We start from the raw sequence: 23,500 nt of genomic DNA, 5'->3' as shown, positions 1-23,500 counted from the left end.
ATTCCCTTTTGTAGGAATTCTTCTATCATTGGCCTAAGTCCATCAAGTTTCTCTTTTGACAGCGGGTATTGTTTCTGATATACTGAGATGACAACTGGTTTCACAGTGGCTGTGTAAAGTGTGCAATCTATGAATCCTGTGTCATATTCATTTGAAGACCATAATGCAGGATTAATGTTATTAAGTTCTGGGTGATCCTGTATGTTTGCAAAAATCAGTGGCCCCGGTGTAGAGAGTGGAATGAGACCTGAGTGTACTCCTCTTATGCCCTGATTCTTTGCTGATACCTGCAAGTCAAGCTTAATGAACAAATCTCTCCCTAATAAGCTGACTGGGCAATCTAATATAATGCTAAATACATGATCTGTGATGTATTCCCTGTCCATAAGAACAGAGCTCTGATGTTAAGCACAACACTTAACATATAACACATAACTCTAAACATTGAAACAAACAGATCGGACAATACAGATATGAACACACAAAGGGCCCTTAAAAACTTTTCATTGGCTTCAATAAATAAAAATGTACAGCTTGATCAAGGCTGTTGGCACCAAATAAAAACCAAAAACTTCCAAGAAAAATAAAAATAAAATTCTCAATGCGCATGTTATTGACATTTTCATGTACTCATTTTTACAAACAGCTCATAACCTCGCTCTTACACATAAAAACTGAATTGCACACATAGCTCTGCTAAAACATCTCAGTCTTCGTACATTTTTCAACTTCACTTACAATTCAAAGCCACACTCATTCACATTCCACTGAATCATGTATCTTTCAATCCAGTCACACAATTTCTTTGTTACATTCCAAAACTTGCAGCACAGACGAACACCGCTTTCCTGGAAACAGATATCCACACCATACCCAGAATTGCTAATGGTCTGTCACTATTGAGTTACTTTTTTTTTTTTCAATATCTTCTGGTCTTCACTCTGTGATTAATCAACTCTTATAAGAAGGCAATATACATGTTATAATCATACAATACAGTAATTTTGTTAAAACCCAAATTATCTTATATGCCATGTGGTTTCAGTTTAGTGTTGCACACATAATCACTTACTCTATATAATCCCCCCCCCCCCCCCCCCTTCCTTTGCCTTGCGTCTCTTATCTCAAGAATGTTTCTATGTTTAAGGCAGGAGAAGTAAATCCGTCCATCACAGAACGTTCTACTTAAATATTATCTGAATAGGGACTTAGAATGGGTGCAAACTTAGATTGATAGGATTGGACATGGGCACTTTCTTAACTAGTGGATTTGCAAACCTCATTGGATCTAATCCAATGCTGGAGTCCTGTCTGTAAGATCTATAGATAACACAGGTTAGTATCTTCACAGTCTGCAGATGCATTACCAATTACCAGCCTCCCCCCCAACCCCCATATGAAATTCCTGAGCACAGGCGAGGGATGTGAGATGGGAGGGAGTTCTCTCTGAGAGCACATTTCCAGAGAGAACTGGAAAAGTTCTTGTGGTACTACAAGTGAAATAATTACTTTTGAATGTTACAGCAGATATGGTGGGGGAAGGGATGCCACATGGCAACTTCTTTGTTCTCTGTAGGATTCAAAATCCTCCATCTTGTAATAAGAAATGCTACTCATTTCTCCAACCCTCAATTTCTCCCAATCGCTTCCATGTTAGTATTTATAGTTCAAAGAATAAGTGAGACAATCGCTGTCAGGACTGGCTGTACTGCACTGAAATAGCGCCGACAAGAACTGATCAGTTGATTAGTATCTTAATGCCTCTCTATACTCTTTGGACCCCTATTGACTATTGTTGTTTCGGCTCGCCACTTGCGTTCATATTTTCCGGGTCAGCAGATCACAGATCCTAGCCGAAAAAATGGGGCGTATAACGATTCTCCACGACACAAACAGTTTTACACATTAACAGTAGTCAACCCAAAATACATTGTTTTGACAATAACAGTGGGATATGACCGTACACTTACCACCCGGTCAGTATCTCACACAAACAGATAATCTTATCACTTCTAAAATACTTATACTATAGTATAAGTTAATCCAAGCTTGTAATCTTCTGTTCCCTGAACAGTATTTCTTCATAGTGCGCTTATTTCTAATGATATGGACGCCTCTTACAATCAACTTAGCTCCCTGAGCTATTGTATTTCTTCATAGTGCACTTATGATATGGACTCCCGGAGTCTCTTACAATCAACTTCAGCTCCCTGAGCTATAATTGCTTGTGCCCCCAGACACATAAATAGATGGTTCAACTTACTTGGATGAGATTTTGGTCAGTGCCCCCAGGTCCAAGGAGGACAAAAATTGATGTCTTTCACTGTGGACCTGAGGATGAACCTCCCAATCCTGGAAACACGAGCCCCCAGCTGATGGGCAAAATACGGACCCCCCTTTACCTTAGTGTCCCTGTCAATGATCTCGGTAGTAAGCTTGGATTAAGTCTTTGTCTGGTACCAGGAGTGTGAATAAGAATGACAAACATGTGCTTTGTTCCAATCCACTCTAGTTTAATTGTAGGGGAGCAACAGTTGATATAGGAGGGGTTGAACTTTCTTTATATCCAATCATATGTTAGCATTTGTCACAACCTATAGTATGCATTCACATGAGCTCTGCATTAACATAATAGATGACTCATAGTAACAACATTTGACCAATCGGGTATGGACACAAAGGCTACCATGCATCAGAGCTATGATAGCCCTATAAGGTGAAACAGTTCAAACCAACAGGAATGTATGTGTATCTTGAAACTGCTCAGGAAGTTTCTCACATTCCAAAGGGGGAAGGGAGATCTTGAAACAGATGTACTGGTCAGATGTAATCCATAATACACGTTTACTTAGAAAGACAAAATGGAGTTACCTATATCCCATCAAGCGCCACACCTGCTTTTGGGTCACTATTCACTTCCTGCTTCTCTGCTTCTAAGGCTGGCCGGGCTTAGCCAGTTCAAGTGAAGGCCAGCCACGCCCCCTTATGACATCACACTGAGAGCTCAGTCCTACGTGCTCGTTCATGTGAAATGTATGAGTCATCAGTGTAGCAGCCTGCAGAGTGTGAGGCCCCTCCCCCTGCTGGGGAATCATCACTCAGAGAGCACTGGTCAGTTTATTTACACAGTAAAAGGTCATTGTCCTGCAGTCTAATACAGTTTTACACATAGAACCTGTCTTATCTTTTACAAACCCATTCTGTGAAGCAAAACAATAATTTACTACTATACATTAGCCCACAAGCATGTCAGCCAGTAGCTATAGTATCTGTTCTTTTGACTCCCATAAAACATGACCATCCCCCACCAACCAGCACTGATGTAGATTTTTTCCAATACAGCTCCACTACAGTTGTGTATAAACCATAGACCTTTTATCAGTATAGATGCATATATAGCTCTGCTACATCTATCTTCTCCTCCCCAACCAGCACTGTGTCAGATCTGCGGCATATTCAGCTCTACTACATCAGTTGTATTTCTCTATTCCAACAACACTTTGTCTAAACTGCTGCATATTCAGCTCTGCTACATCAGTGTGTTTCTCTATTCCATCCAGCACTGTCAGATCTGCGTCATATTCAGCTCTGCTACATCAGTTGTATTTCTCTATTCCAACAACACTTTGTCTAAACTGCCGCATATTCAGCTCTGCTGCATCTGTCTATTGATCTCTCCCCCAAGCACATACAGCCTGCTACATCTGTCTTCCCCCTCCCCCACAAGCACTGTCACTGAACAGCTTTCCCCCACAAGCTCTGCCACTAAATAAAATTGTCCCCGTGTCCCTGAATTCTCCTCCGATCGCTCCAATGCACACACCCTCTATGCGCAGCTGGATCCAGATTCCACGCTGCATACATTTTTTCCAGTATGGGATAACTGTTTGATTGGTACTAATTTGGGGGGCTTACGCCGATCGCTTGGTATTACACTTTTTGTGATGTAAGGTGACAAAAAATGCCTTTTTTTCGGCACTGTTTTTTTTTTTTTTATGGTCTTCACCTGAGGGGTTAGGTCATGTGATATTTTATAGAGCAGGTTGTTTCGGACACTGTGATACCTAATATGTATACTTTTTTTTTATTATTTAGTTCACTTTAACACAATAATAGCATTTTTGAAACAAAAAATACAATTTTAATATCTCCATGTTCTGAGAGCTATTTTTTTTTTTTATATTAGCGATTTTCTTATGCAGGGGCTAATTTTTTGCGGGATGAGGTGACTGTTTTATTGGTACCAAATTGTGGGACATACGCCTTTTTTTGATCACTTGGCGTTGCAATTTTTGTTATGTAAGGTGACAAAAATTGCTTTTTTTGGCATTGCTTCTATTTAAATTTTTTACAGTGTTCACCTGAGGGGTTAGGCTACTTTCACACTAGCGTTCGATCGGATCCGTTCTGAACGGATCCGCTCATATTAATGCAGACGGTGGCTCCGTTCAGAACGGATCCGTCTGCATTATATTGTCAAAAAATGCCTAAGTGTGAAATTAGCCTGAACGGATCCGTCCAGAATTTTACATTGAAAGTCAATGGGGGACGGATCCGTTTGAAGATTGAGCCATAGTGTGTCATCTTCAAACGGATCCGTCCCCATTGACTTACATTGTAAGTCTGGACGGATCCTCACACCTCCGCACGGCCAGGTGGACACCCGAACGCTGCAAGCTGATGCATTCAGAGCGGATCCGCGTCCACTCAGAATGCATTGGGGCTGGACGCAAGCGTTCAGGTCCGCTTGTGAGCCCCTTCAAACGGAGCTCACAAGCGGACAGCCGAACGCTAGTGTGAAAGTAGCCTTAGTTCATGGGATATTTTTACAGACGCGGTGATACCGAATATGTATTTTATTTATTTGTTTCTATTTTTAATTTTAAATTTTTTTTTATTACTTGGGATTTTTTATTTTACATGTGGAACTTTTTTATTTTTTATAAAACACTTTATTTTTTTATTTAATACTTTTTTCATATTTTTATTTTTTACATTTTTTTTTTACTCCGACCAACTTGGTTCTTGAAGATCCAGTGGGTCTGATGTCTCTATAATACTCTGCAGTACACTGTATAGTGTACTGAATTGTATTTTCTATTACACTTAGCCTTTCTTCCCAGCAAGAGCCTGATCAGGCCTTGGCCGAATGCACACGGCCGTGTTCCGCGGCCGAGAGCGGTCCGTGGTGTGCCGGGCTGGATTCCTGTTCAGAGCAGGAGTGCATGGTGTCATTGGTTGCTATGACGCCGTGTGCTTCATGTCGTTGCTGTACTACAGTAATACACTATACCAGTGTATTACTGTAGTGCAGCGGCGGCATGAAGCGCACAGCGTCATAGCAACCAATGACGCCGTGCGCTCCTGCTCTGAACAGGAATCCATCCTGGACTGCTCTCGGTCGTGGAAAACGGCCATGTGCATTCGGCCTTGGGGTAATTTCACACTCGCGGCAGGACAGCCTGCCGGATCCGTCCTGACGCTATTTCGCTGTGCTGCCTCTCCATCCCCATTGACTATAATGGGGAGGGAGGCGGAGCTACGGCGCAGTACGGCAGTGCGCTGTGAGAGGCCGCTGGACAAAAAAGTTGGGCCTGCAGTACTTTTCGTCCGGTGGCCTCCAGCTGCGCACTGCCAGGGCTCTGCCCCGTCTCTATTATAGTCAATGCGGCGGTCCGGCGAAATAGCAGGGGGAACGAATCCATCCTGCTGCAAGTGTGAAACTACCCTTTATGCCATGGCAAGCCGGATGCCTGTGAAGGCGTCCGGTTGCCATGGTAACCATCAGGGCTGACACAGCAGCGCAGCGCCCGAGAGGCAGCTCCATCCCTGGAAGGGGTTAACAGATGACATCAGCTGCCAGCATGGGGTTCCACTCAGCCAACCATGAAACTGAAAGAGAGTGGGAAGGGGCTTTCCTCACCATTCACTGACCCTGGCTGCGCTGCTGAACAATGGTCCTCCTCCGGGGTCCACACAGTAGCGCAGCCTCCTCCTCTTCCTCTTCCTCCTCTTCCTCTTCCTCTTCTTCCGTCCCCACTCCAGTACAGCCTGACACTGGGTTTCATGACCAGGCCCATATGCAGCACGAGGCCCCAAAATGTCCCCATTTCGGCTGCACTGACCAGCGTCCAGCCACCGGGACTGGCCAAAAAGAAGCCCGGGGGTAGAGTGACTCACAGCAGCGCGCTCATGTTCTCTGATGCTAGGCTGCGCAGTAGGGGAGCCTAGTATCGATAAATGCCAAATCCCGGTATCGTATCTATACCGGGACAAAAGTATTGATATTTTGAAACCTGCAACAACCCCAGCTGCTTCCTACTGCTGATTTATGGACTGGTGAGAGTTTGGGTTGGATTTGCCTAGAGGCTTGCACCCACCATCTTTACCGTCACCGTGCTGCTTCATCTTCTTCTTTGTTTTACTTACTTGGTAAATGTTGTATATAGACTCCTCATGCATGTATCTAGACAAAATAATCCCTCTGGTTTACCGCCTAAGAATTACCATGATTGATTCCAGATGTTAGCCTATGGAGATATAAAGGATTTTATTGCAGCGGTTGGCATAATCAGCTTAATTTGAAACCTCTGCTGTGACGGTTAAAGGAAACCGGTCATCAACTTGATGCTGACCTCACTGAGGACAGCATAAAATAGTGACAGAAATGCTGATTTCAGTGGTGTGTCACTCATGAGCTAAAAGTGGTTGCTGAGAACCAGCTTAGGCCATGAGAAGAGTCAAATCTACCTGAGAAGAGTCATGGTTGTTCATGATCTCCTGCTCTCCCCGTCCATCTGCTAATGGTTGGCAGTTCTCTCCTAGACAGAAAGGAAGAAAACTAGGTAGAAACCTGTCAATGGTCAGCAGTTGCGAAGGGAGAGCAGGAATTTATGAATAACCATGACTCTTCTCAGGTAGCGGTGACTCTTTTTTCAGGCCTAGTCTGCAAGGATTGTGATGTTGGTTCTTGGCAACCACTTACAGGCGACAGTCGGTGTTCAGGTACAGATTAGCACAGATCTCTCTTGTGGGGGCTGAACTTGGTCCAGGTTGGTGGAATTCGATGGAGGTTAGCAGGGGTCTCCTAATCAGTCAAAGATGGTGGGAGTCAGTCCAGGTGTGTACAGAGCCAGTGAAGATTTTCTGAGGATTGTAAGACTGCTGATTTTCCATTTTTACATGCTGCGAGGCTGAAGGGGAAGCCCCATCTATAGATATTCACATGATTGCAGAGTAATTCTAGCAAAGGTTTTAATGTTTCGTTTTTAGAGCGTTATCCAAGGTAAGCCCTGGGCAATGGACACCTGGGACCCTTAAAAGTCAAATTGAAGGAGAGAGTGAGCTTTGGTCATTATTTATTCTTTGACTGAAATCCTTTAAAATAACATATGATATCTCATGTGGTACCTACCTGGGTCTTCTAACGTAAAGCCCTATGTTCAAGATCCATCTTGATAACTTGGTCCAGCAGGTGGCCTAAGAGATTGTTGAAAATGTGTTACAGTAGAGTCTTCATCTCCCTGCAATTCAGGGACCACTCTCACTGATATTGTCATCTTCCCCTATTGCCCTGACATCCTCCACATTCCTTTGTAAATCCGCAGAAGGAGTGCCCGAGAAGAGGTCTGGTCTTGGAGACTCCATATAATGTGTGAATCTTTAATGACTGGTCATATACTCTTAACCCTGGAGAGAACATAATTTGGAGCATCACAACAATTCGATTAGATTCCTTGTTTAGGAATCATGTAAAATTTTACCAGCACGTGACTACTTCAGTCATATTTTTCATTCTATCGACAAGGGACCAATGGGGCAAAACTACAACTCCCAGCATGCCTAGACTGCCTAAAGCTAACAGATTGTAGTTTTAACAACCGCTGGAGAGCAGCAGGTTGGCCATCCCTGGCCTATAATATAGGTGAGATGACTATGCAGGATCTTGGCTCCATCAATCAAGATGGAGCGTCTGGCAGAGGAAGCAGGAGGAGCAAGGATGGCTTGGGTCTGCCCTTGGTGCATGGAACTACTCAATTGCATATGGATTTAAAGGATTTATTTATTTATTTTCCAGAACGGAGCCACAGATCACTGGAGAAAGGTATCTACAGTCTGATGAGCTGGCCCTTCAAAACTTTACGGCTGGTTCAACAGCAAATTTTCTGGTGACAGACTCTTAATGGTGTTTGCTGGGATTTTCGCATTGATGGTTTATCCTCAGGATAGGTTATCAATATGAGATCGGTGGGGGTCAGCCCCCCGATATCCCTACTGATCAGCTCTTCAAATGAATGGGGCTGAGCTGCGTTAGGACGGCACTGTTCTTCGTAAGGTGCGTGGAGGCTGTGGTTCTCAACTAAGCCCCAGGGAGCACCATGGCTTCCTCAAACAGCTGATTGGCTGGGGTGCCAGGAAATCGGACCCTTGCCCATCCTATATTGATGACATTTACTCATGCTAGGCCATCGTTATGAAAAGCCCTTTAAGCAAACAAGATATATTTTTATCTTCTTTTAGCTTTAGATCATCTCTAGGCCTAGCATGGTTATAAACAAATTCATCATGTATGACATAACATTTTGTAAGTTTTAGTGTAATGTACATTTCAATGTTTTCATTTACAGTCCTTCATGCGCTGCATTCCTGGGGTTGGTGTTTACTTCAGCACACTATATTTCTTGAAGCAACATGTTTTATCTGAGCCGGAACTCAGCCCTCTAGAATCTGTTCTTTTGGGGGCAGGATCTAGGACTGTAGCAGGAATTTGTTTGCATCCATTCACAGTAGTAAAGACTCGATATGAGGTAAGCCAAAGTATATTAAAAATGTATATACTTTACTTTTTGTCTGTAATATGCACTTTCTAGTGAAAAAATTATTGCTATATAGTGTGTGTGTGTATATTTTCATCCACAGTCGCGGGGCTTATCGGCTCCAACCACCCATAAAGCCTGTGCCACAGTGTATGTAGGCCACTAGCTTTGTTTGTCTGAGCGATTATTGGTCCTATTTAGTCATATGACTAGTCCTAGGGGGCAGCTTCTGTTGGATCTCATTGACTACTCGATTGTTGTAGACATATTTCCACTGTAACTGAGGATGATACTCTGTAAACCAAAACATTTTCTAACCTTTTTATGGCTGCAGATCAGACTCCCAAGCACCATCTGACCTCTGCATCAGTCCCCCAAGCTCCATCAGACCTCTACTTCACACCCCCAGCTCCATCAGACCTCTTTATCAGACTTAAAAAAATTAATAAAAGAACTTGGCTCTCCTTCTCCAAACCCACATTGACAATCTGAAGATCCAGCTGCTTTTGTCTTCTGCAGGCCCCGCACTGCACTTTGACCTGATGTTGCAGAGAATCAGGTCATAGTATGCACTTACATGGACTACATCCTGACGCTGTACGCAGTCAGGACATGTGCCAGTGCAGCGCCCAGAAGAAGACCATTGTTTGAGTACAGCCAGCGCAGTTCTCTGCTCCCACGCTCCACCTTCCATAATGAATAAAATGAAAGTTGTCATTCGTATTCGCTCCATAAGATGGTATATTATTTTCAGGAAAAAAAGCTAAAATAGGAAGAAAAAAAAAAGCTTAAATTAACCCCTTCATGGCCAGTGGTACCCAGGCATGCCCTTGTTTTTATTACATAGTGAAAATATGCTCCAAAAAACTGAAACCTAAAACATTTTGGGAGGGGTCAAAGTCTCTAAAGCCTCATTCACACGTCAGTGTTCTCAACGGACAGCACACGTGCCCATACATTTTAATGTGTGTATTCACACATCAGTTTTTTTTACCATAGTCCATGGGTCTGTATTTTTAGCACGGATATATGCTGAATTTTGTCTGTGTTTACGGATCCATCATGACCATCATAGTCTATGGGTCCGCGAAAACCACGGATGCCATCCATGTTTCATCGGTTTCACGGATCATTAGGAATAGATGCTTTGAAAATTATTTTTCAGCTGTGCAGTATCAGTGAAACATGGTTGACACACGGACAGCAAAAAATGGATACACGTACCACATACGGATCCATCACTTACATCTTTGCGGGGGCATCACAGACCACCTTTTCGTGGATTTAAGCATGGACACGGTTGTGTGAATGAGGCTTAACTTTGGGGTCTAACCTAGTTTTGGTCAACTTCTGTTAACCTTAGGTTGTGACCACTGAAACATCTGCTGAACAAAGAAACAAACAGTAATGGTCACCTCATTAAATGTACCTGTCAAAGCAAATGTGTCTCCTGTCATTTCTCTGTATTATCCTGTCATGTTTATTCTGATTATTAATTTTTTTGGTATTTTCTTTTACTCTCCATGATCATGATGATATACAAATACATACATGGTATGCACATTAAACCCATAAGGACCCTGCCATTTCACCTTAAGGACCAGGCCATTTTTAGCAAATCTGAAGTGTCTCTTTTTGTGGTAATAACTTTAAAACGCTTTTACTTATCCAGGCCCTTCTGAGATTGTTTTCTCGTCACATATTGTACTTCATGGCAGAGTTATTTTGAGTCAAAATATTTTCTTTTTTTTTTTTATAAAAAAAAATAAATTGAAAAATTAGCAATTTTCGATCATTTTGTAAATTACATTTCCTTTTTTTGGGATGCTAGAAGGCTTAGAAGTTTAGATGCAAATCATGACGTTTTTTCAGTAAATTTCCAAAACCCACTTTTTAAGGACCAGTTCAGGTCGGAAGAATTAAAGTAAAATGTAGATGAAATTTCAGAATTTGACTTTTTTGTCAGATTTTTTCCATTTTAATCCATTTTTTCCTGTAACAAAGCAAGGGTTAGCAGCCAAACAAAACTCAATATTTATTACCCTGATTCTGTACTTTACTGAAAAAAAAACCATATATGGTCGGAAACTGTACGGGCACACTGCAGGGCGCAGAAGGAAAGGAACGCCATATGGTTTTTGGAAGGCAGATTTCACTGGGATAATTTTAAGTTACCATGTCAGTACTATTTAAGGCATTTGACTTGGTATTACACTTTTTGTGATGTAAGGTAACAGTTTTTATTTTTTTATGGTGTTCTTCTGAGGGGTTAGGTCATGTGATATTTTTATAGAGTTGGTCGTTCCAGACGTGGCAATACACTATGTATTTTTTTATTTATTTTTTTGCCCTATAAGACTCACTCCCCCAAAGTGGGGGGGAAATAGCAGTGCGTCTTATGGGGGCAAATGCTGCAACAATTGGGTGTTTCGGCTGAGAGGAAGGAGGGGCTGGGATCTGGTTTCTGGTTCTGTAATGGCAGCGGGGCCCGGTGCAGTCACTGTATTCTACTAATCCTGTCCCTGCTCACTGTAGTATAATCATATCTAACTTGTAGGTATTGTTAAACTATTAAAATCATCTGAAAATCCAGCGCTTTTAGTACTTACTATTAACTTCGTAGCAGTCAGGAGGCCGGGCAGGTGGCAGCGTAACTCACTACGTCATGCGCCTACTCCGCCCAATTTATGAATGAAGCAGGCAGTGCAGGTGCGTGATGTAGTGAGTCACGCTGCCAGCGCCCTGCCTGCTTCGAAGTTAGTAATTAGTAGTACATGCGCTGGATTTTACACGATTTGAATAGTTTAACAATACCTACAAGTTAGATATGATTATACTACAGTGACTGCACCTGGCCCTGCTGCCATTACAAACCAGATGCCGACCCCAATTCACTACACAGGGACACTGTTATGAGGGATCTGTGGATGACACATTAGATAAGATGCTATATATGTGTCAACCACAGATTCCCCCCCCCCCCCCCCATAGCAGCGTCATGCTATCCACAGATGCCACCATAACAGTGCAATCCACAGATGCCCCAAAAATAATCGGGGCGTGGAACCCTTTGCCCCACTCTGTCTTGGTGGGGACAGATCAAACAACCTCCTTGTCTAAGAGGGAAAAAACTTCTAGTTCCAAGGCCTTTTCTCCTGTCCGGGTTTTTGGGACAGGCTGTCTGAACAAAAACGTTTTTATGGGTGAGCAAGGAATTCCAGCCGGAATCCATTTTCTATCTCACCCCAGGACCCATCTGTTTTGAGATATTGCCTTCCAGGCTGGGAAAAGAAGTGACGGTCTTTCCCCCCCCCCCCGCACCCGAGACCTGGCGTCATTGTTTTTTATCCTTGGGCCTATTATCCTGGGGCTTGAACAAAAAAAAAAAAAAATTATTTTAGAAAATCTATCCTTATCTCTTCTGTCACTCTGTCTACCCCCTCTGTTTTTTAAAACCGACTTGGTGCTTACAAAAAAAGCCATTTTCTGAGGAACTGAAAACCCTTTCTTCCCATCTGACTTTTTCTCTAGGATGTCATCAAGGGAAGAACCAAACAACCTAGAGACCCTTCACATGGAATAGAGCAGAGCCTAGATTTGGAACCCTGATCTCCCTTCCATGATTTAAATGGCTTCTGTCAGCCCACTAAACCATTTTTTTTTTTTCTTGTTTACTAATCCCTATACTGCGAGCTCTGCATACATAAGTTAAATAATCATTTTGGTTCAGTAGAAATTGATAAAAAGCTATTTTTTAAATATGCAAATTACCTCGCTACCAGCAAGTAGGGCGGCTACTTGCTGGTAGCAGCCGCATCCTCCGATCCTAATGACGCCCCCTCCGCATTGTGTTTGACAGGGCCAGGGAACGGAATAGTTTTCTGCTGGCCCTGCCTGTTTGCATTCAAAATCCTGCCCCGCGGCCTTACCCATCTTCAATCTGCGCAGGCACACTGAGAGGCGGCCGCTCGCTCGGCCGGTCCATCCTCAATGCGCCTGCGCAGATGACGTCACATCTACACCCGGCGCAGGCGCATTGAGGATGGAGCGGCCGAGCTAACGGCCGCCTCTTAGTGCGCCTGCGCAGATTGAAGTCAAGTACGGCCTCGGCGCAGGCGCCGGATTTTGATTGCAAACAGGCAGGGCCAGCAGAGAATGATTCCGTTCCCTGGCCCTGTCAATCACAATGCTGAGGGGGCGTCATTAGGGTCGGAGGATGCGGCTGCAACCAGCAAGTAGCCGTCCTACTTGCTGGTAGCAAGGTAATTCGCATATTTTAATGGCTAAAAAATGGCTTTTTATCAAATTCTACTGAACCAAAATGATTATTTAACTTATGTATGCAGAGCTCGCAGTATAGGGATTATTAGTAAACAAAAAAAAAAACTGTTTAGTGGGCTGACAGAAGCCCTTTAACCACCTCCGGACCGCCTAACGCACATGTGCGTTCCGGAGGTGGCAGGCTGGCACACAGTCACGCATATATGCGTCATCTCGCGAAACGCGAGATTTCCTGTGAACGCGCGCACACAGGAACGGAAGGTAAGCGAGTGGATCTCCAGCATGCCAGCGGCGATCGTTCGCTGGCAGGCTGGAGATCCGAATTTTTTAACCCCTAACAGGTATATTAGACGCTGTTTTCATAACAGCGTCTAATATACCTCCTACCTGGTCCTCTGGTGGTCCCTTTTGTTAGGATCGACCACCAGAGGACTCAGGTAGGTCAGTACAGTCGCACCAAACACCACACTACACTACACCCCCCCCCCCGTCACTTATTAACCCCTTATAAACCCCTGATCACCGCCCTGTCATTGATCACCGCCCTGTCATTGATCACCGCCCTGTCATTGATCACCGCCCTGTCATTGATCACCCCCCTGTCATTGATCACCGCCCTGTCATTGATCACCCCCCTGTCAGGCTCCGTTCAGACGTCCGTATGATTTTTACGGATCCACGGATACATGGATCGGATCCGCAAAAAGCATACGGACGTCTGAATGGAGCCTTACAGGGGGGTGATCAATGACAGGCGGGTGATCACCCATATACACTCCCTGATCACCCCCTGTCATTGATCACCCCCCTGTAAGGCTCCATTCAGACGTCCGCATGATTTTTACGGATCCATGGATACATGGATCGGATCCGCAAAACACATGCGGACGTCTGAATGGAGCCTTACAGGGGGTGATCAATGACAGGGGGGTGATCACCCATATACACTCCCTGATCACCCCCCTGTCATTGATAACCCCCCTGTAAGGCTCCATTCAGACGTCCGCATGCGTTTTGTGGATCCGATCCATGTATCCATGGATCCGTAAAAAATCATGCGGATGTCTGAATGGAGCCTTACAGGGGGGGTGATCAGTGACAGGGGGGTGATCACCCTGATTACCCTGATCACCCCCTGTCATTGATAACCCCCCTGTAAGGCTCCATTCAGCCGTCCGCATGCGTTCTGTGGATCCGATACATGTATCCATGGATCCGTAAAAAATCATGCGGGTGTCTGAATGGAGCCTTACAGGGGGGGTGATCAGTGACAGGGGGGTGATTACCCTGATCACCCCCTGTCATTGATAACCCCCCTGTAAGGCTCCATTCAGACGTCCGCATGCGTTCTGTGGATCCGATACATGTATCCATGGATCCGTAAAAAATCATGCGGGTGTCTGAATGGAGCCTTACAGGGGGGGGTGATCAATGACAGGGGGGTGATCAGGGAGTCTATATGGGTGATCACCCCCCTGTCATTGATCACCCCCCTGTCATTGTAAAATGACACCCCAAAACACATTCCCCAACTTCTCCTGAGTACGGCGATACCAGATGTGTCACACTTTTTTGCTGCCAAGGTGGGCAAAGGGGCACATATTCCAAAGTGCACCTTTTGGATTTCACCGGTCATTTTTTACACATTTTGATTGCAAAGTTCTTCTCACACATTTGGGCCCCTAAATTGCCAGGGCAGTATAACTACCCCACAAGTGACCCCATTTTGGAAAGAAGACACCCCAAGGTATTCCGTGAGGGGCATGGCAAGTTTTTAGAATTTTTTATTTTTTTCGCAAGTTAGTGGAATATGAGACTTTGTAAGAAAAAATAAAAAAAATAAAATCATCATCATTTTCCGCTAACTTGTGACAAAAAATAAAAAGTTCTTTGAACTCACTATGCCCATAAGCGAATACCTTAGGGTGTCTACTTTCCGAAATGGGGTCATTTGTGGGGGTTTTCTACTGTTTGGGCATTGTAGAACCTCAGGAATCATGACAGGTGCTCAGAAAGTCAGAGCTGTTTCAAAAAGCGGAAATTCACATTTTTGTACCATAGTTTGTAAATGCTATAACTTTTACCCAAACCATTTTTTTTTTTGCCCAAACATTTTTTTTTTTATCAAAGACATGTAGAACAATAAATTTGGCGAAAAATGTATATATGGATGTCGTTTTTTTTGCAAAATTTTACAGCTGAAAGTGAAAAATGTCATTTTTTTGCAAAAAAATCGTTACATTTTGATTAATAACAAAAAAAGTAAAAATGTCAGCAGCAATAAAATACCACCAAATGAAAGCTCTATTAGTGAGAAGAAAAGGAGGTAAAATTCATTTGGGTGGTAAGTTGCATGACCGAGCGATAAACGGTGAAAGGAGTGTAGTGCCGAAGTGTAAAAAGTGCTCTGGTCATGAAGGGGGTTTCACCTAGCGGGGCTGAAGTGGTTAAAGGGAACCTGTCATGTGGATATTTGATTATAATCTAACTAATTGTATATAATCATTTACTACTAAAGAGTGCCTTAGATGTATTCACTTACTGGTGTGACCGATGGTTACCTCATAATATACACACAAAGATGCACATGCCGCATGCTAATGAGCTGATTTAAGTCCAGCGTGATGTCAGTGAGACCAGCGTTTATTTAACTAACAGCTATAGCCACTCCCCTGCCCACCTGCTGCATATTCATATGGAAAATAACTGTCAATTGGCAGCAGGTAGGTGGGGAGAGTCAGGAGCTCATGAATATTCATGACTCATCATTATGAGCTTGAGCTTTTCAATACAAGATGTTGGCAGATTGACTGGGTGAATTCAAGAAAGTGACCCAGCATTTTGCTAAGAGAATCGGTCACTTATTTATGTTGCCCTTAGTTAGGACACCATAAAACTGGTGACAGGTTCCCATTAAGCCAAATAGCCCTGTCTAGCTGCATTAGACATAGCAGCTGCTCTAGCGGAAAACCGGATCGCACCAGTAGAAGCGTCCGCCAATAAGTCTGCGGCATAAAAAAAAAAATACTAAAAAAATAATAGGGAGGGACACTTTTTTTTGGTCTCTACTATGAGTACAATTGATCTAGCCATAGCCTTAAGGACCACGGCCGGCCTAAGACAAGTTTAGGCAGACTCCAAGGCATGCCTAAGATAGATGTCTGCCTTCTTATCCAAAGGATCCGCTAAACATCAAGTCATCAAAGGGTAGACCCGATCTTTTAGCTTTTTTTTGCCACCGGGGCATCTATGGGAGAGCTTTAGGTATTTCCTCTTTAATGAGTTTGGAATAAAAAAAAATTCTATCAGGATTTTTCTATTCTTTTTTGATTAGGGCTTCCATATTTTTATGAGCGGGGAAAACTCTGTTTACTAGGGCCAAGACCCTCAAAAACCTGGTCAGCAATAGATTTAGGTTGTTTTACATCTTCTAATTGCATGGTGGCTTTGACAGCTTTCAGTAAAGGCTCGGTATCTTCCAGTGGGGAAAAAAGCCCTCCCCGCCTCATCTGAAGAGAGAATCTTCTGATAGGGCCTGGCCAGAGTCTATATCCTCTTCTTCATCTGAAAAAACTGAATCGGAGTCCTTATAATAAGAAGACCTGTCTGGAGACTCTGACTTAGTGATGTAATGGACGCTTTAACCTCTGACCGTATTAAAGCTCTCATATTTCTAGATAGTTGCTAGACTCTTCCATAACCAACTAATCTACATGCTTGACATAGCGGCTTAACGTAGGAGGCAACTAAGGCTACTCTACATGCTCCACACTCTTTATGCTTGGTTTTCTCGGATGATTTCTTAGGTGTTTTTGCTGCCTATAACAATAAAGCAAAACAACATCCCCATTAATTAGGAGGGTATAAATCTCACCAAAGCAGAATTAAGTTTCCCCACTTCTCAGGACCAATACTGGGCCTTGAGGGTTCCAGGGGGTCAGCGCATCCTGTATCACCTGGTTCCATCATGTTGGTGGGAACCCCGATCCTGCACAGCAGTGTGTGCATCCAAGGAGGAAGATCAGTCTCGGGCAGCAGCTCCCCAAGGAGACGGACGCCACCAGGGATAGGTCCCTTTACGGTAGGGTAGACCCGGACCTCCCCAGCCCCCGAAGGTGAGAACCAAAACGTAGAAGGAGCCAGTGCTCCTCGGGTACCTCCTATCCGGAGGACAGGAAACCTGAACGGAGGTGTGGTGGGGGTGTGAACCATTTTATCTTCTCAGGTTTCCTGTCCTTTATGGGAGGTCCTAGTCGCATGGGTGCCGTCATGGGTGAGGGGGAAAAAAGTACAGGGAGGAGGGACGGACGGAGGGTGGTTTAGGGATCTGGAACAGCCGCAAATGAAAAAAAAATTAAATCTGTGCAGCAATTCCAGATGATGTTCTTTTCTTTTTCTTTGATCAGGAAAGTGTTAAAAGCGCAGTGGTGGTGCACCACAAGTCCTAGCAAGCCAACAGCAGCACAGAAAAGCACAAACTCTCTGCATGCAGTCTCCAGCTAGAATGGCTGCATGCAGGAAAGTTCAGCCCTTTCCTGTGCAGCTATAGCGCTTCCATTGGCTGGAGCATTGTTCCAGCCAATCGCAATGCTGGCAGGGGACCCAAAACACCAGTGTCCCCTGCCTCACCTCGGTGGAGACTGGTGCTCACATCCCTCTGAACCTCACCCAACCCGCCCTGCAGATTTTTTTTTTTTCAGCTTCCGGCGCTGCGATGTGCCGGTCTTGCCAGTCTACATGTACGGCGCTGGTCCTTAAGTTTCCAGTTTCTTATTCAAAGTCCTAGCAGTCTTTTAGTGTTCTTTAACCCTTTTCACAGAGCCTTGCAAATACTGTGATGATGAACAGGATATATATCACAACATATAAAATGCAGTTACACAGTAATAAACAGAATAGGTTAACCCTTTCAAGGGAAATAAAGTTTTAACTTTGTATAGGAAAAATAGGCAAATATCCAAGCGTCAAAGTACCTCCTGCTCCAGGGCACTACACGCACAATGCTTTTATTCAGTGATAACATCTCCTCCCTATACTGATATACACATACACACAATGCTATGAATCAGTGATAACACCTCCTCCCGTTACTGATGGCTGTTCACAGGAAGTGTAAAAGCAAAGATATAAATGTGTAAATTATAGGTTTTACTGAATCTTTTCCCACAAATATACAGTACAGACCAAAAGTTTGGACACACCTTCTCATTCAAAGAGTTTTCTTTATTTTCAGGACTATGAAAATTGTAGATTCACACTGAAGGCATCAAAACTATGAATTAACACATGTGGAATTATATACATAACAAAAAATTGTGAAACAACTGAAAATGTCATATTCTAGGTTCTTCAAAGTAGCCACCTTTTGCTTTGATTACTGCTTTGCACACTCTTGGCATTCTCTTGATGAGCTTCAAGAGGTAGTCACCTGAAATGGTTTTCACTTCACAGGTGTGCCCCGTCAGGTTTAATAAGTTGTATTTCTTGCCTTATAAATGGGGTTGGGACCATCAGTTGCATTGTGGAGAAGTCAGGTGGATACACAGCTGATTGGCCTATTGAATAGACTGTTAGCTGCTTTTTTCTTGCAGTCACAAAAACCATCAAGAGCTTCAAAGAAACTGGCTGACATGCGGACCGCCCCAGGAAAGGAAGACCAAGAATCACCTCTGCTGCGGAGGATAAGTTCATCCGAGTCACCAGCCTCAGAAATCGCAGGTTAACAGCAGCTCAGATTAGAGACCAGGTCAATGCCACACAGAGTTCTAGCAGCAGACACATCTCTAGAACAACTGTTAAGAGGAGACTGTGTGAATCAGGCCTTCATGGTAGAATATCTGCTAGGAAACCACTGCTAAGGACAGGCAACAAGCAGAAGAGACTTGTTTGGGCTAAACAACACAAGGAATGGACATTAGACCAGTGGAAATCTGTGCTTTGGTCTGATGAGTCCAAATTTGAGATCTTTGGTACCAACCACCTTTTGTCTTTGTGCGATGCAGAAAAGGTGAACGGATGGACTCTACATGCCTGGTTCCCACCGTGAAGCATGGCGGAGGAGGTGTGATGGTGTGCGGGTGCTTTGCTGGTGACACTGTTGGGGATTTATTCAAAATTGAAGGCATACTGAACCAGCATGGCTACCACAGCATCTTGCAGCGGCATGCTATTCCATCCGTTTTGCGTTTAGTTGGACCATCATATATATTTAACAGGACAATGACCCCAAACACACCTCCAGTCTGTGTAAGGGCTATTGACCATGAAGGAGAGTGATGGGGTGCTGCGCCAGATGACCTGGCCTCCACAGTCACCGGACCTGAACCTAATCGAGATGGTTTGGGGTGAGCTGGACCGCAGAGTGAAGGCAAAAGGGCCAACAAGCTAAGCATCTCTGGGAACTCCTTCAAGACTGTTGGAAGACCATTTCAGGTGACTACCTCTTGAAGCTCATCAAGAGAATGCCAAGAGTGTGCAAAACAGTAATCAAAGCAAATGGTGGCTACTTTGAAGAACCTAGAATATGACATATATTTTCAGTTGTTTCACACTTTTTTGTTATGTATATAATTCCACATGTGTTAATTCATTGGACTTCAATGACCAGATGTTGTCTCCGTATTTAATTTCCCGCAGAACCAGATGCTGGTATAAGAAGGTGTCTGTATATTTAATTCAATTGGTTCTGTATAATAGTTTTGTTCTCTACAGTAAGGCTGGGAGAACAGGATCCTTCCTCAAATTTCAGGAAGAGATCATCGAGAACCTCCTGTACCCAGGAGGTTCCGTGGCCCCATCCACCAGTGAGAGTTAGCCGTCTACAGGAGCGACATTTCCCCAATGTCGTTGCCGGTACCTCAACCCGACCGTCCCCCCGAAAAAGATGTTGTGTCTGTAGCAGGAGTGGAATATGGCGTGACACCCGCTATTTCTGTCCTGACTGCCCTGACCACCCTGCCCTATGCTTAGGGGAGTATTTCCGGAAGTACCACACACAGGTACACCTAGCATAGGGATCACATCTCACCAGGACAGGCACACAGGGCTATTAAAGCCCATTCACACAGAGCTGCTGCAAACCTCTCCTTTCACCTGGGACAAAGTGCATAACGCACTTCACCACATCTTTGGGCGATTTGCACTTTGCACATTGCCCCATGGGGAAGGAGAGGTTTGTCCTATAAAGATGTAAAAAAAATAAAAATAAATCAGCAGTAAGCAAAAAGGTTAACGTTCAGTTCAAAAAGTTTAAGTTTATATGTTCTGTTCAAAAGTTAATAAAATTATTGCGTTGCGGCCTGTATGTTTTTTTTTGTTTTTTTTGTTTTTTTTTTTAACCTTCCAGGTGGACCAACCGATCGACTAGCTGCAGCACTGATTACACACAAGTCGGTGTATGCGGTGCTGCAAGACGAGATTTCTCCTCTGCAGTAAAAGATACGTTTGCCAAGGCATATGAGCTGAGGAGGTGGCGGTGTTCATATGCTTTGGCAAACACTTTGTATATAAAAAAATAAATAAATAAATCCTGGCAATAATTTATTCATTCACATCGATTGATGTGAATGGAGAAATCTGGTTTGCCAGGGCATACGAGCTAAGTGGGTATGGATGTTGGGCGGATCTCCTATGTCCTGGCAGACGCCTTTCCCCTCCCTTTCAACAATTTCCGCTAACTTATGCAAAAAAAATAAAAAATTCTATGAACTCGCCAGGCCCCTCATTGAATACCTTGGGGTGTCTTCTTTCCAAAGTGGGGTCACATGTGGGGTATTTATACCGCCCTGGCTTTTTAGGGGCCCTAAAGCGTGAGAAGAAGTCTGGGATCCAAATGTCTAAAAATGCCCTCCTAAAAGGAATTTGGGCACCTTTGCGCATCTAGGCTGCAAAAAAGTGTCACACATGTGGTATCGCCGTACTCAGGAGAAGTTGGGGAATGTGTTTTGGGGTGTCATTTTACATATACCCATGCTGGGTGAGATAAATATCTTGGTCAAGTGCCAACTTTGTATAAAAAAATGGGAAAAGTTGTCTTTTGCCAAGATATTTCTCCCACCCAGCATGGGTATATGTAAAATGACACCCCAAAACACATTCCCCAACTTCTCCTGAGTACAGTGATACCAGATGTGTGACAGTTTATTGCAGCCTAGGTGGGCAAAGGGGCACACATTCCAAAGAGCACCTTTCGGATTTCACCAGTCATTTTTTACAGATTTTGATTGCAAACTACTTCTCGCGCATCTGTGCCCCTAAAATGCCAGGGCAGTATAACTACCCCACAAGTGACCCCATTTGGGAAAGAAGACACCCCAAGGTATTTTGTGATGGGCATAGTGAGTTTATGGAAGTTTTTATTTTTTGTCACAAGTTAGTGGAATATGAGACTTTGTAAGAAAAAAAAAAAAATCATCATTTTCCGTTAACTTGTGACAAAAAAAAAAAAGTTCTATGAACTCACTATGCCCATCAGCAAATTCCTTAGGGTGTCTACTTTACGAAATGGGGTCATTTGTGAGGTTTTTCTACTGTCTGGGCATTGTAGAACTTCAGGAAACATAACAGGTGCTCAGAAAGTCAGAGCTGCTTCAAAAAGCGGAAATTCAAATTTTTGTACCATAGTTTGTAAACGCTATAACTTTTACCAAAACCATATATTTTTTTTTTTGCCCAAACATTTTTTTTTATTTTTTTATCAAGGACATGTAGAACAATACATTTAGCGAAAAATGTATATATGGATGTCGTTTTTTTGCTAAATTTTACAACTGAAAGTGAAAAATGTAATTGTTTTGCAAAAAAATCGTTAAATTTCGATTAATAACAAAAAATGTCAGCAGCAATGAAATACCACCAAATGAAAGCTCTATTAGTGAGAAGAAAAGGAGGTACAATTCATTTGGGTGGTAAGTTGCATGACCGAGCAATAAACGGTGAAAGTAGTGTAGTGCAGAAGTGCAAAAAGTGGCCTGGTCATTAAGGGGGTTTCAGCTAGGGGGGTTGAAGTGGTTAAAGGGCCGACACCTTCAGATTTATACTTTTTAACATTTATTTAATTAAAGAACATTTTAGGGTTAGTTTTACCATCTTTGGCAATTAATCTCTCGGTCTCTAGTTTGGCTGCTTTTATTTGTTTTTTGCATGTTCTATTTTTTCCCTTATAGTTTTTCAGTGCTTCCGTGCTACCCTCCTGTTTTAGTGTTTTTTATATGCTTTTTTTTGTCATTTATTGCTTTCTTTACAGTTCTGTTTATCCACATTGGTTTCTTTTTGTTCCTTAAAGGGAGTCTGTCACCACATTTTAGCATGTTAGACCGTTAAAATAGGGTTATGTGATCCAGCCAGAACATAAAAACGGTACCTTTGTGGTAGAAAACGGACTTTTCAATTTGCAGAAAACGAACTTATAAGATTATCTTCTGAGCCCTCTCAAGTGCCCAGGGCGGTCTATCAATCCTCGGAGCCCCAGGCAGGCACCTCCAAAACGGCTGATAACTCCGCCCTCCGTGCGCCTCTGCCCGCCCGTTTACTCCCCTCCCCTGTCCCTTTCCACTGCGGCTGTGCGGTACAAATCGTAGCGGGCGCATGCGCAATAGGTATTGCGATGCCCTGCCAGGAGCGGGCATCGCATTGCGCATGCGCCCGCTACGATTTGTACCGCACAGCCACAGTGGAAAGGGACAGGGGAGGGGAGTAAACGGGCGGGAAGAGGCGCACGGAGGGCGGAGTTATCAGCCGTTTAGGAGGTGCCTGCCTGGGGCTCCGAGGATTGAGAGACCGCCCTGGGCACTTGGGAGGGCTCAGAAGATAATCTTATAAGTTCGTTTTCTGCAAATTGAAAAGTCCGTTTTCTACCACAAAGGTACCGTTTTTATGTTCTGGCTGGATCACATAACCCTATTTTAGCGGTCTAACATGCTAAAATGTGGTGACACTCCCTTTAACCGTTTATTCCCATACAGTATGTACCTCTCACAATGAGATTTTAGGATGCTTTTAAAGATATTCCATTTTGTGATTGTATTTTTAATTTTGAGGACTTTGTCCCAGTTAGTTAGGCCTATGGCCTCTCTTAGTTGGCTAAATCTAGCTTTTTTTAAGTTTGGTATTTTTGTTCCTCCCTCTAGAAACACTATTTTGAATGATAATTGGAAGGTTATTACTTTATGGTAACTATTTCCCATGTGTCCCCCAACCTGCACGTCTGTTGTTCTGTCAGGCCTATTGGTTAATACTAAGTCCAGTATGGCCGTCCCTCTAGTCGCGTCCTGAACCAGTTGGGAGAGGTAATTGTCTTTGGTTATTGCCAAGAACCTGTTTCCTTTATGAGATATACACGTTTCAGTTTCCCAGTCTATATCTGGGTAGTTGAAGTCCCCCATAATAACCACCTCATTATGATT

The 23,500-nt window shown here is 43.5% G+C and overlaps 1 protein-coding gene across 4 annotated transcripts in view; it reads left to right on the top strand.

Annotated features, from left to right (window-relative positions):
* The window catches only part of SLC25A38 (solute carrier family 25 member 38), a 215,971-nt gene that overhangs the window by 88,654 nt on the left and 103,817 nt on the right, over positions 1-23,500 (top strand). For all 4 annotated transcript variants that reach the window (XM_044300419.1, XM_044300417.1, XM_044300416.1 and 1 more), the window contains one exon: positions 8,628-8,807. In XM_044300419.1, the coding sequence (XP_044156354.1) occupies positions 8,628-8,807 (180 nt within the window). The remainder of the gene's footprint in view (positions 1-8,627; positions 8,808-23,500) is intronic.

Source organism: Bufo gargarizans, chromosome 7, assembly GCF_014858855.1.
Source record: "Bufo gargarizans isolate SCDJY-AF-19 chromosome 7, ASM1485885v1, whole genome shotgun sequence".
Lineage (NCBI taxonomy): Eukaryota > Metazoa > Chordata > Amphibia > Anura > Bufonidae > Bufo > Bufo gargarizans.
This window is presented reverse-complemented; position numbering and strand designations above follow the sequence as displayed.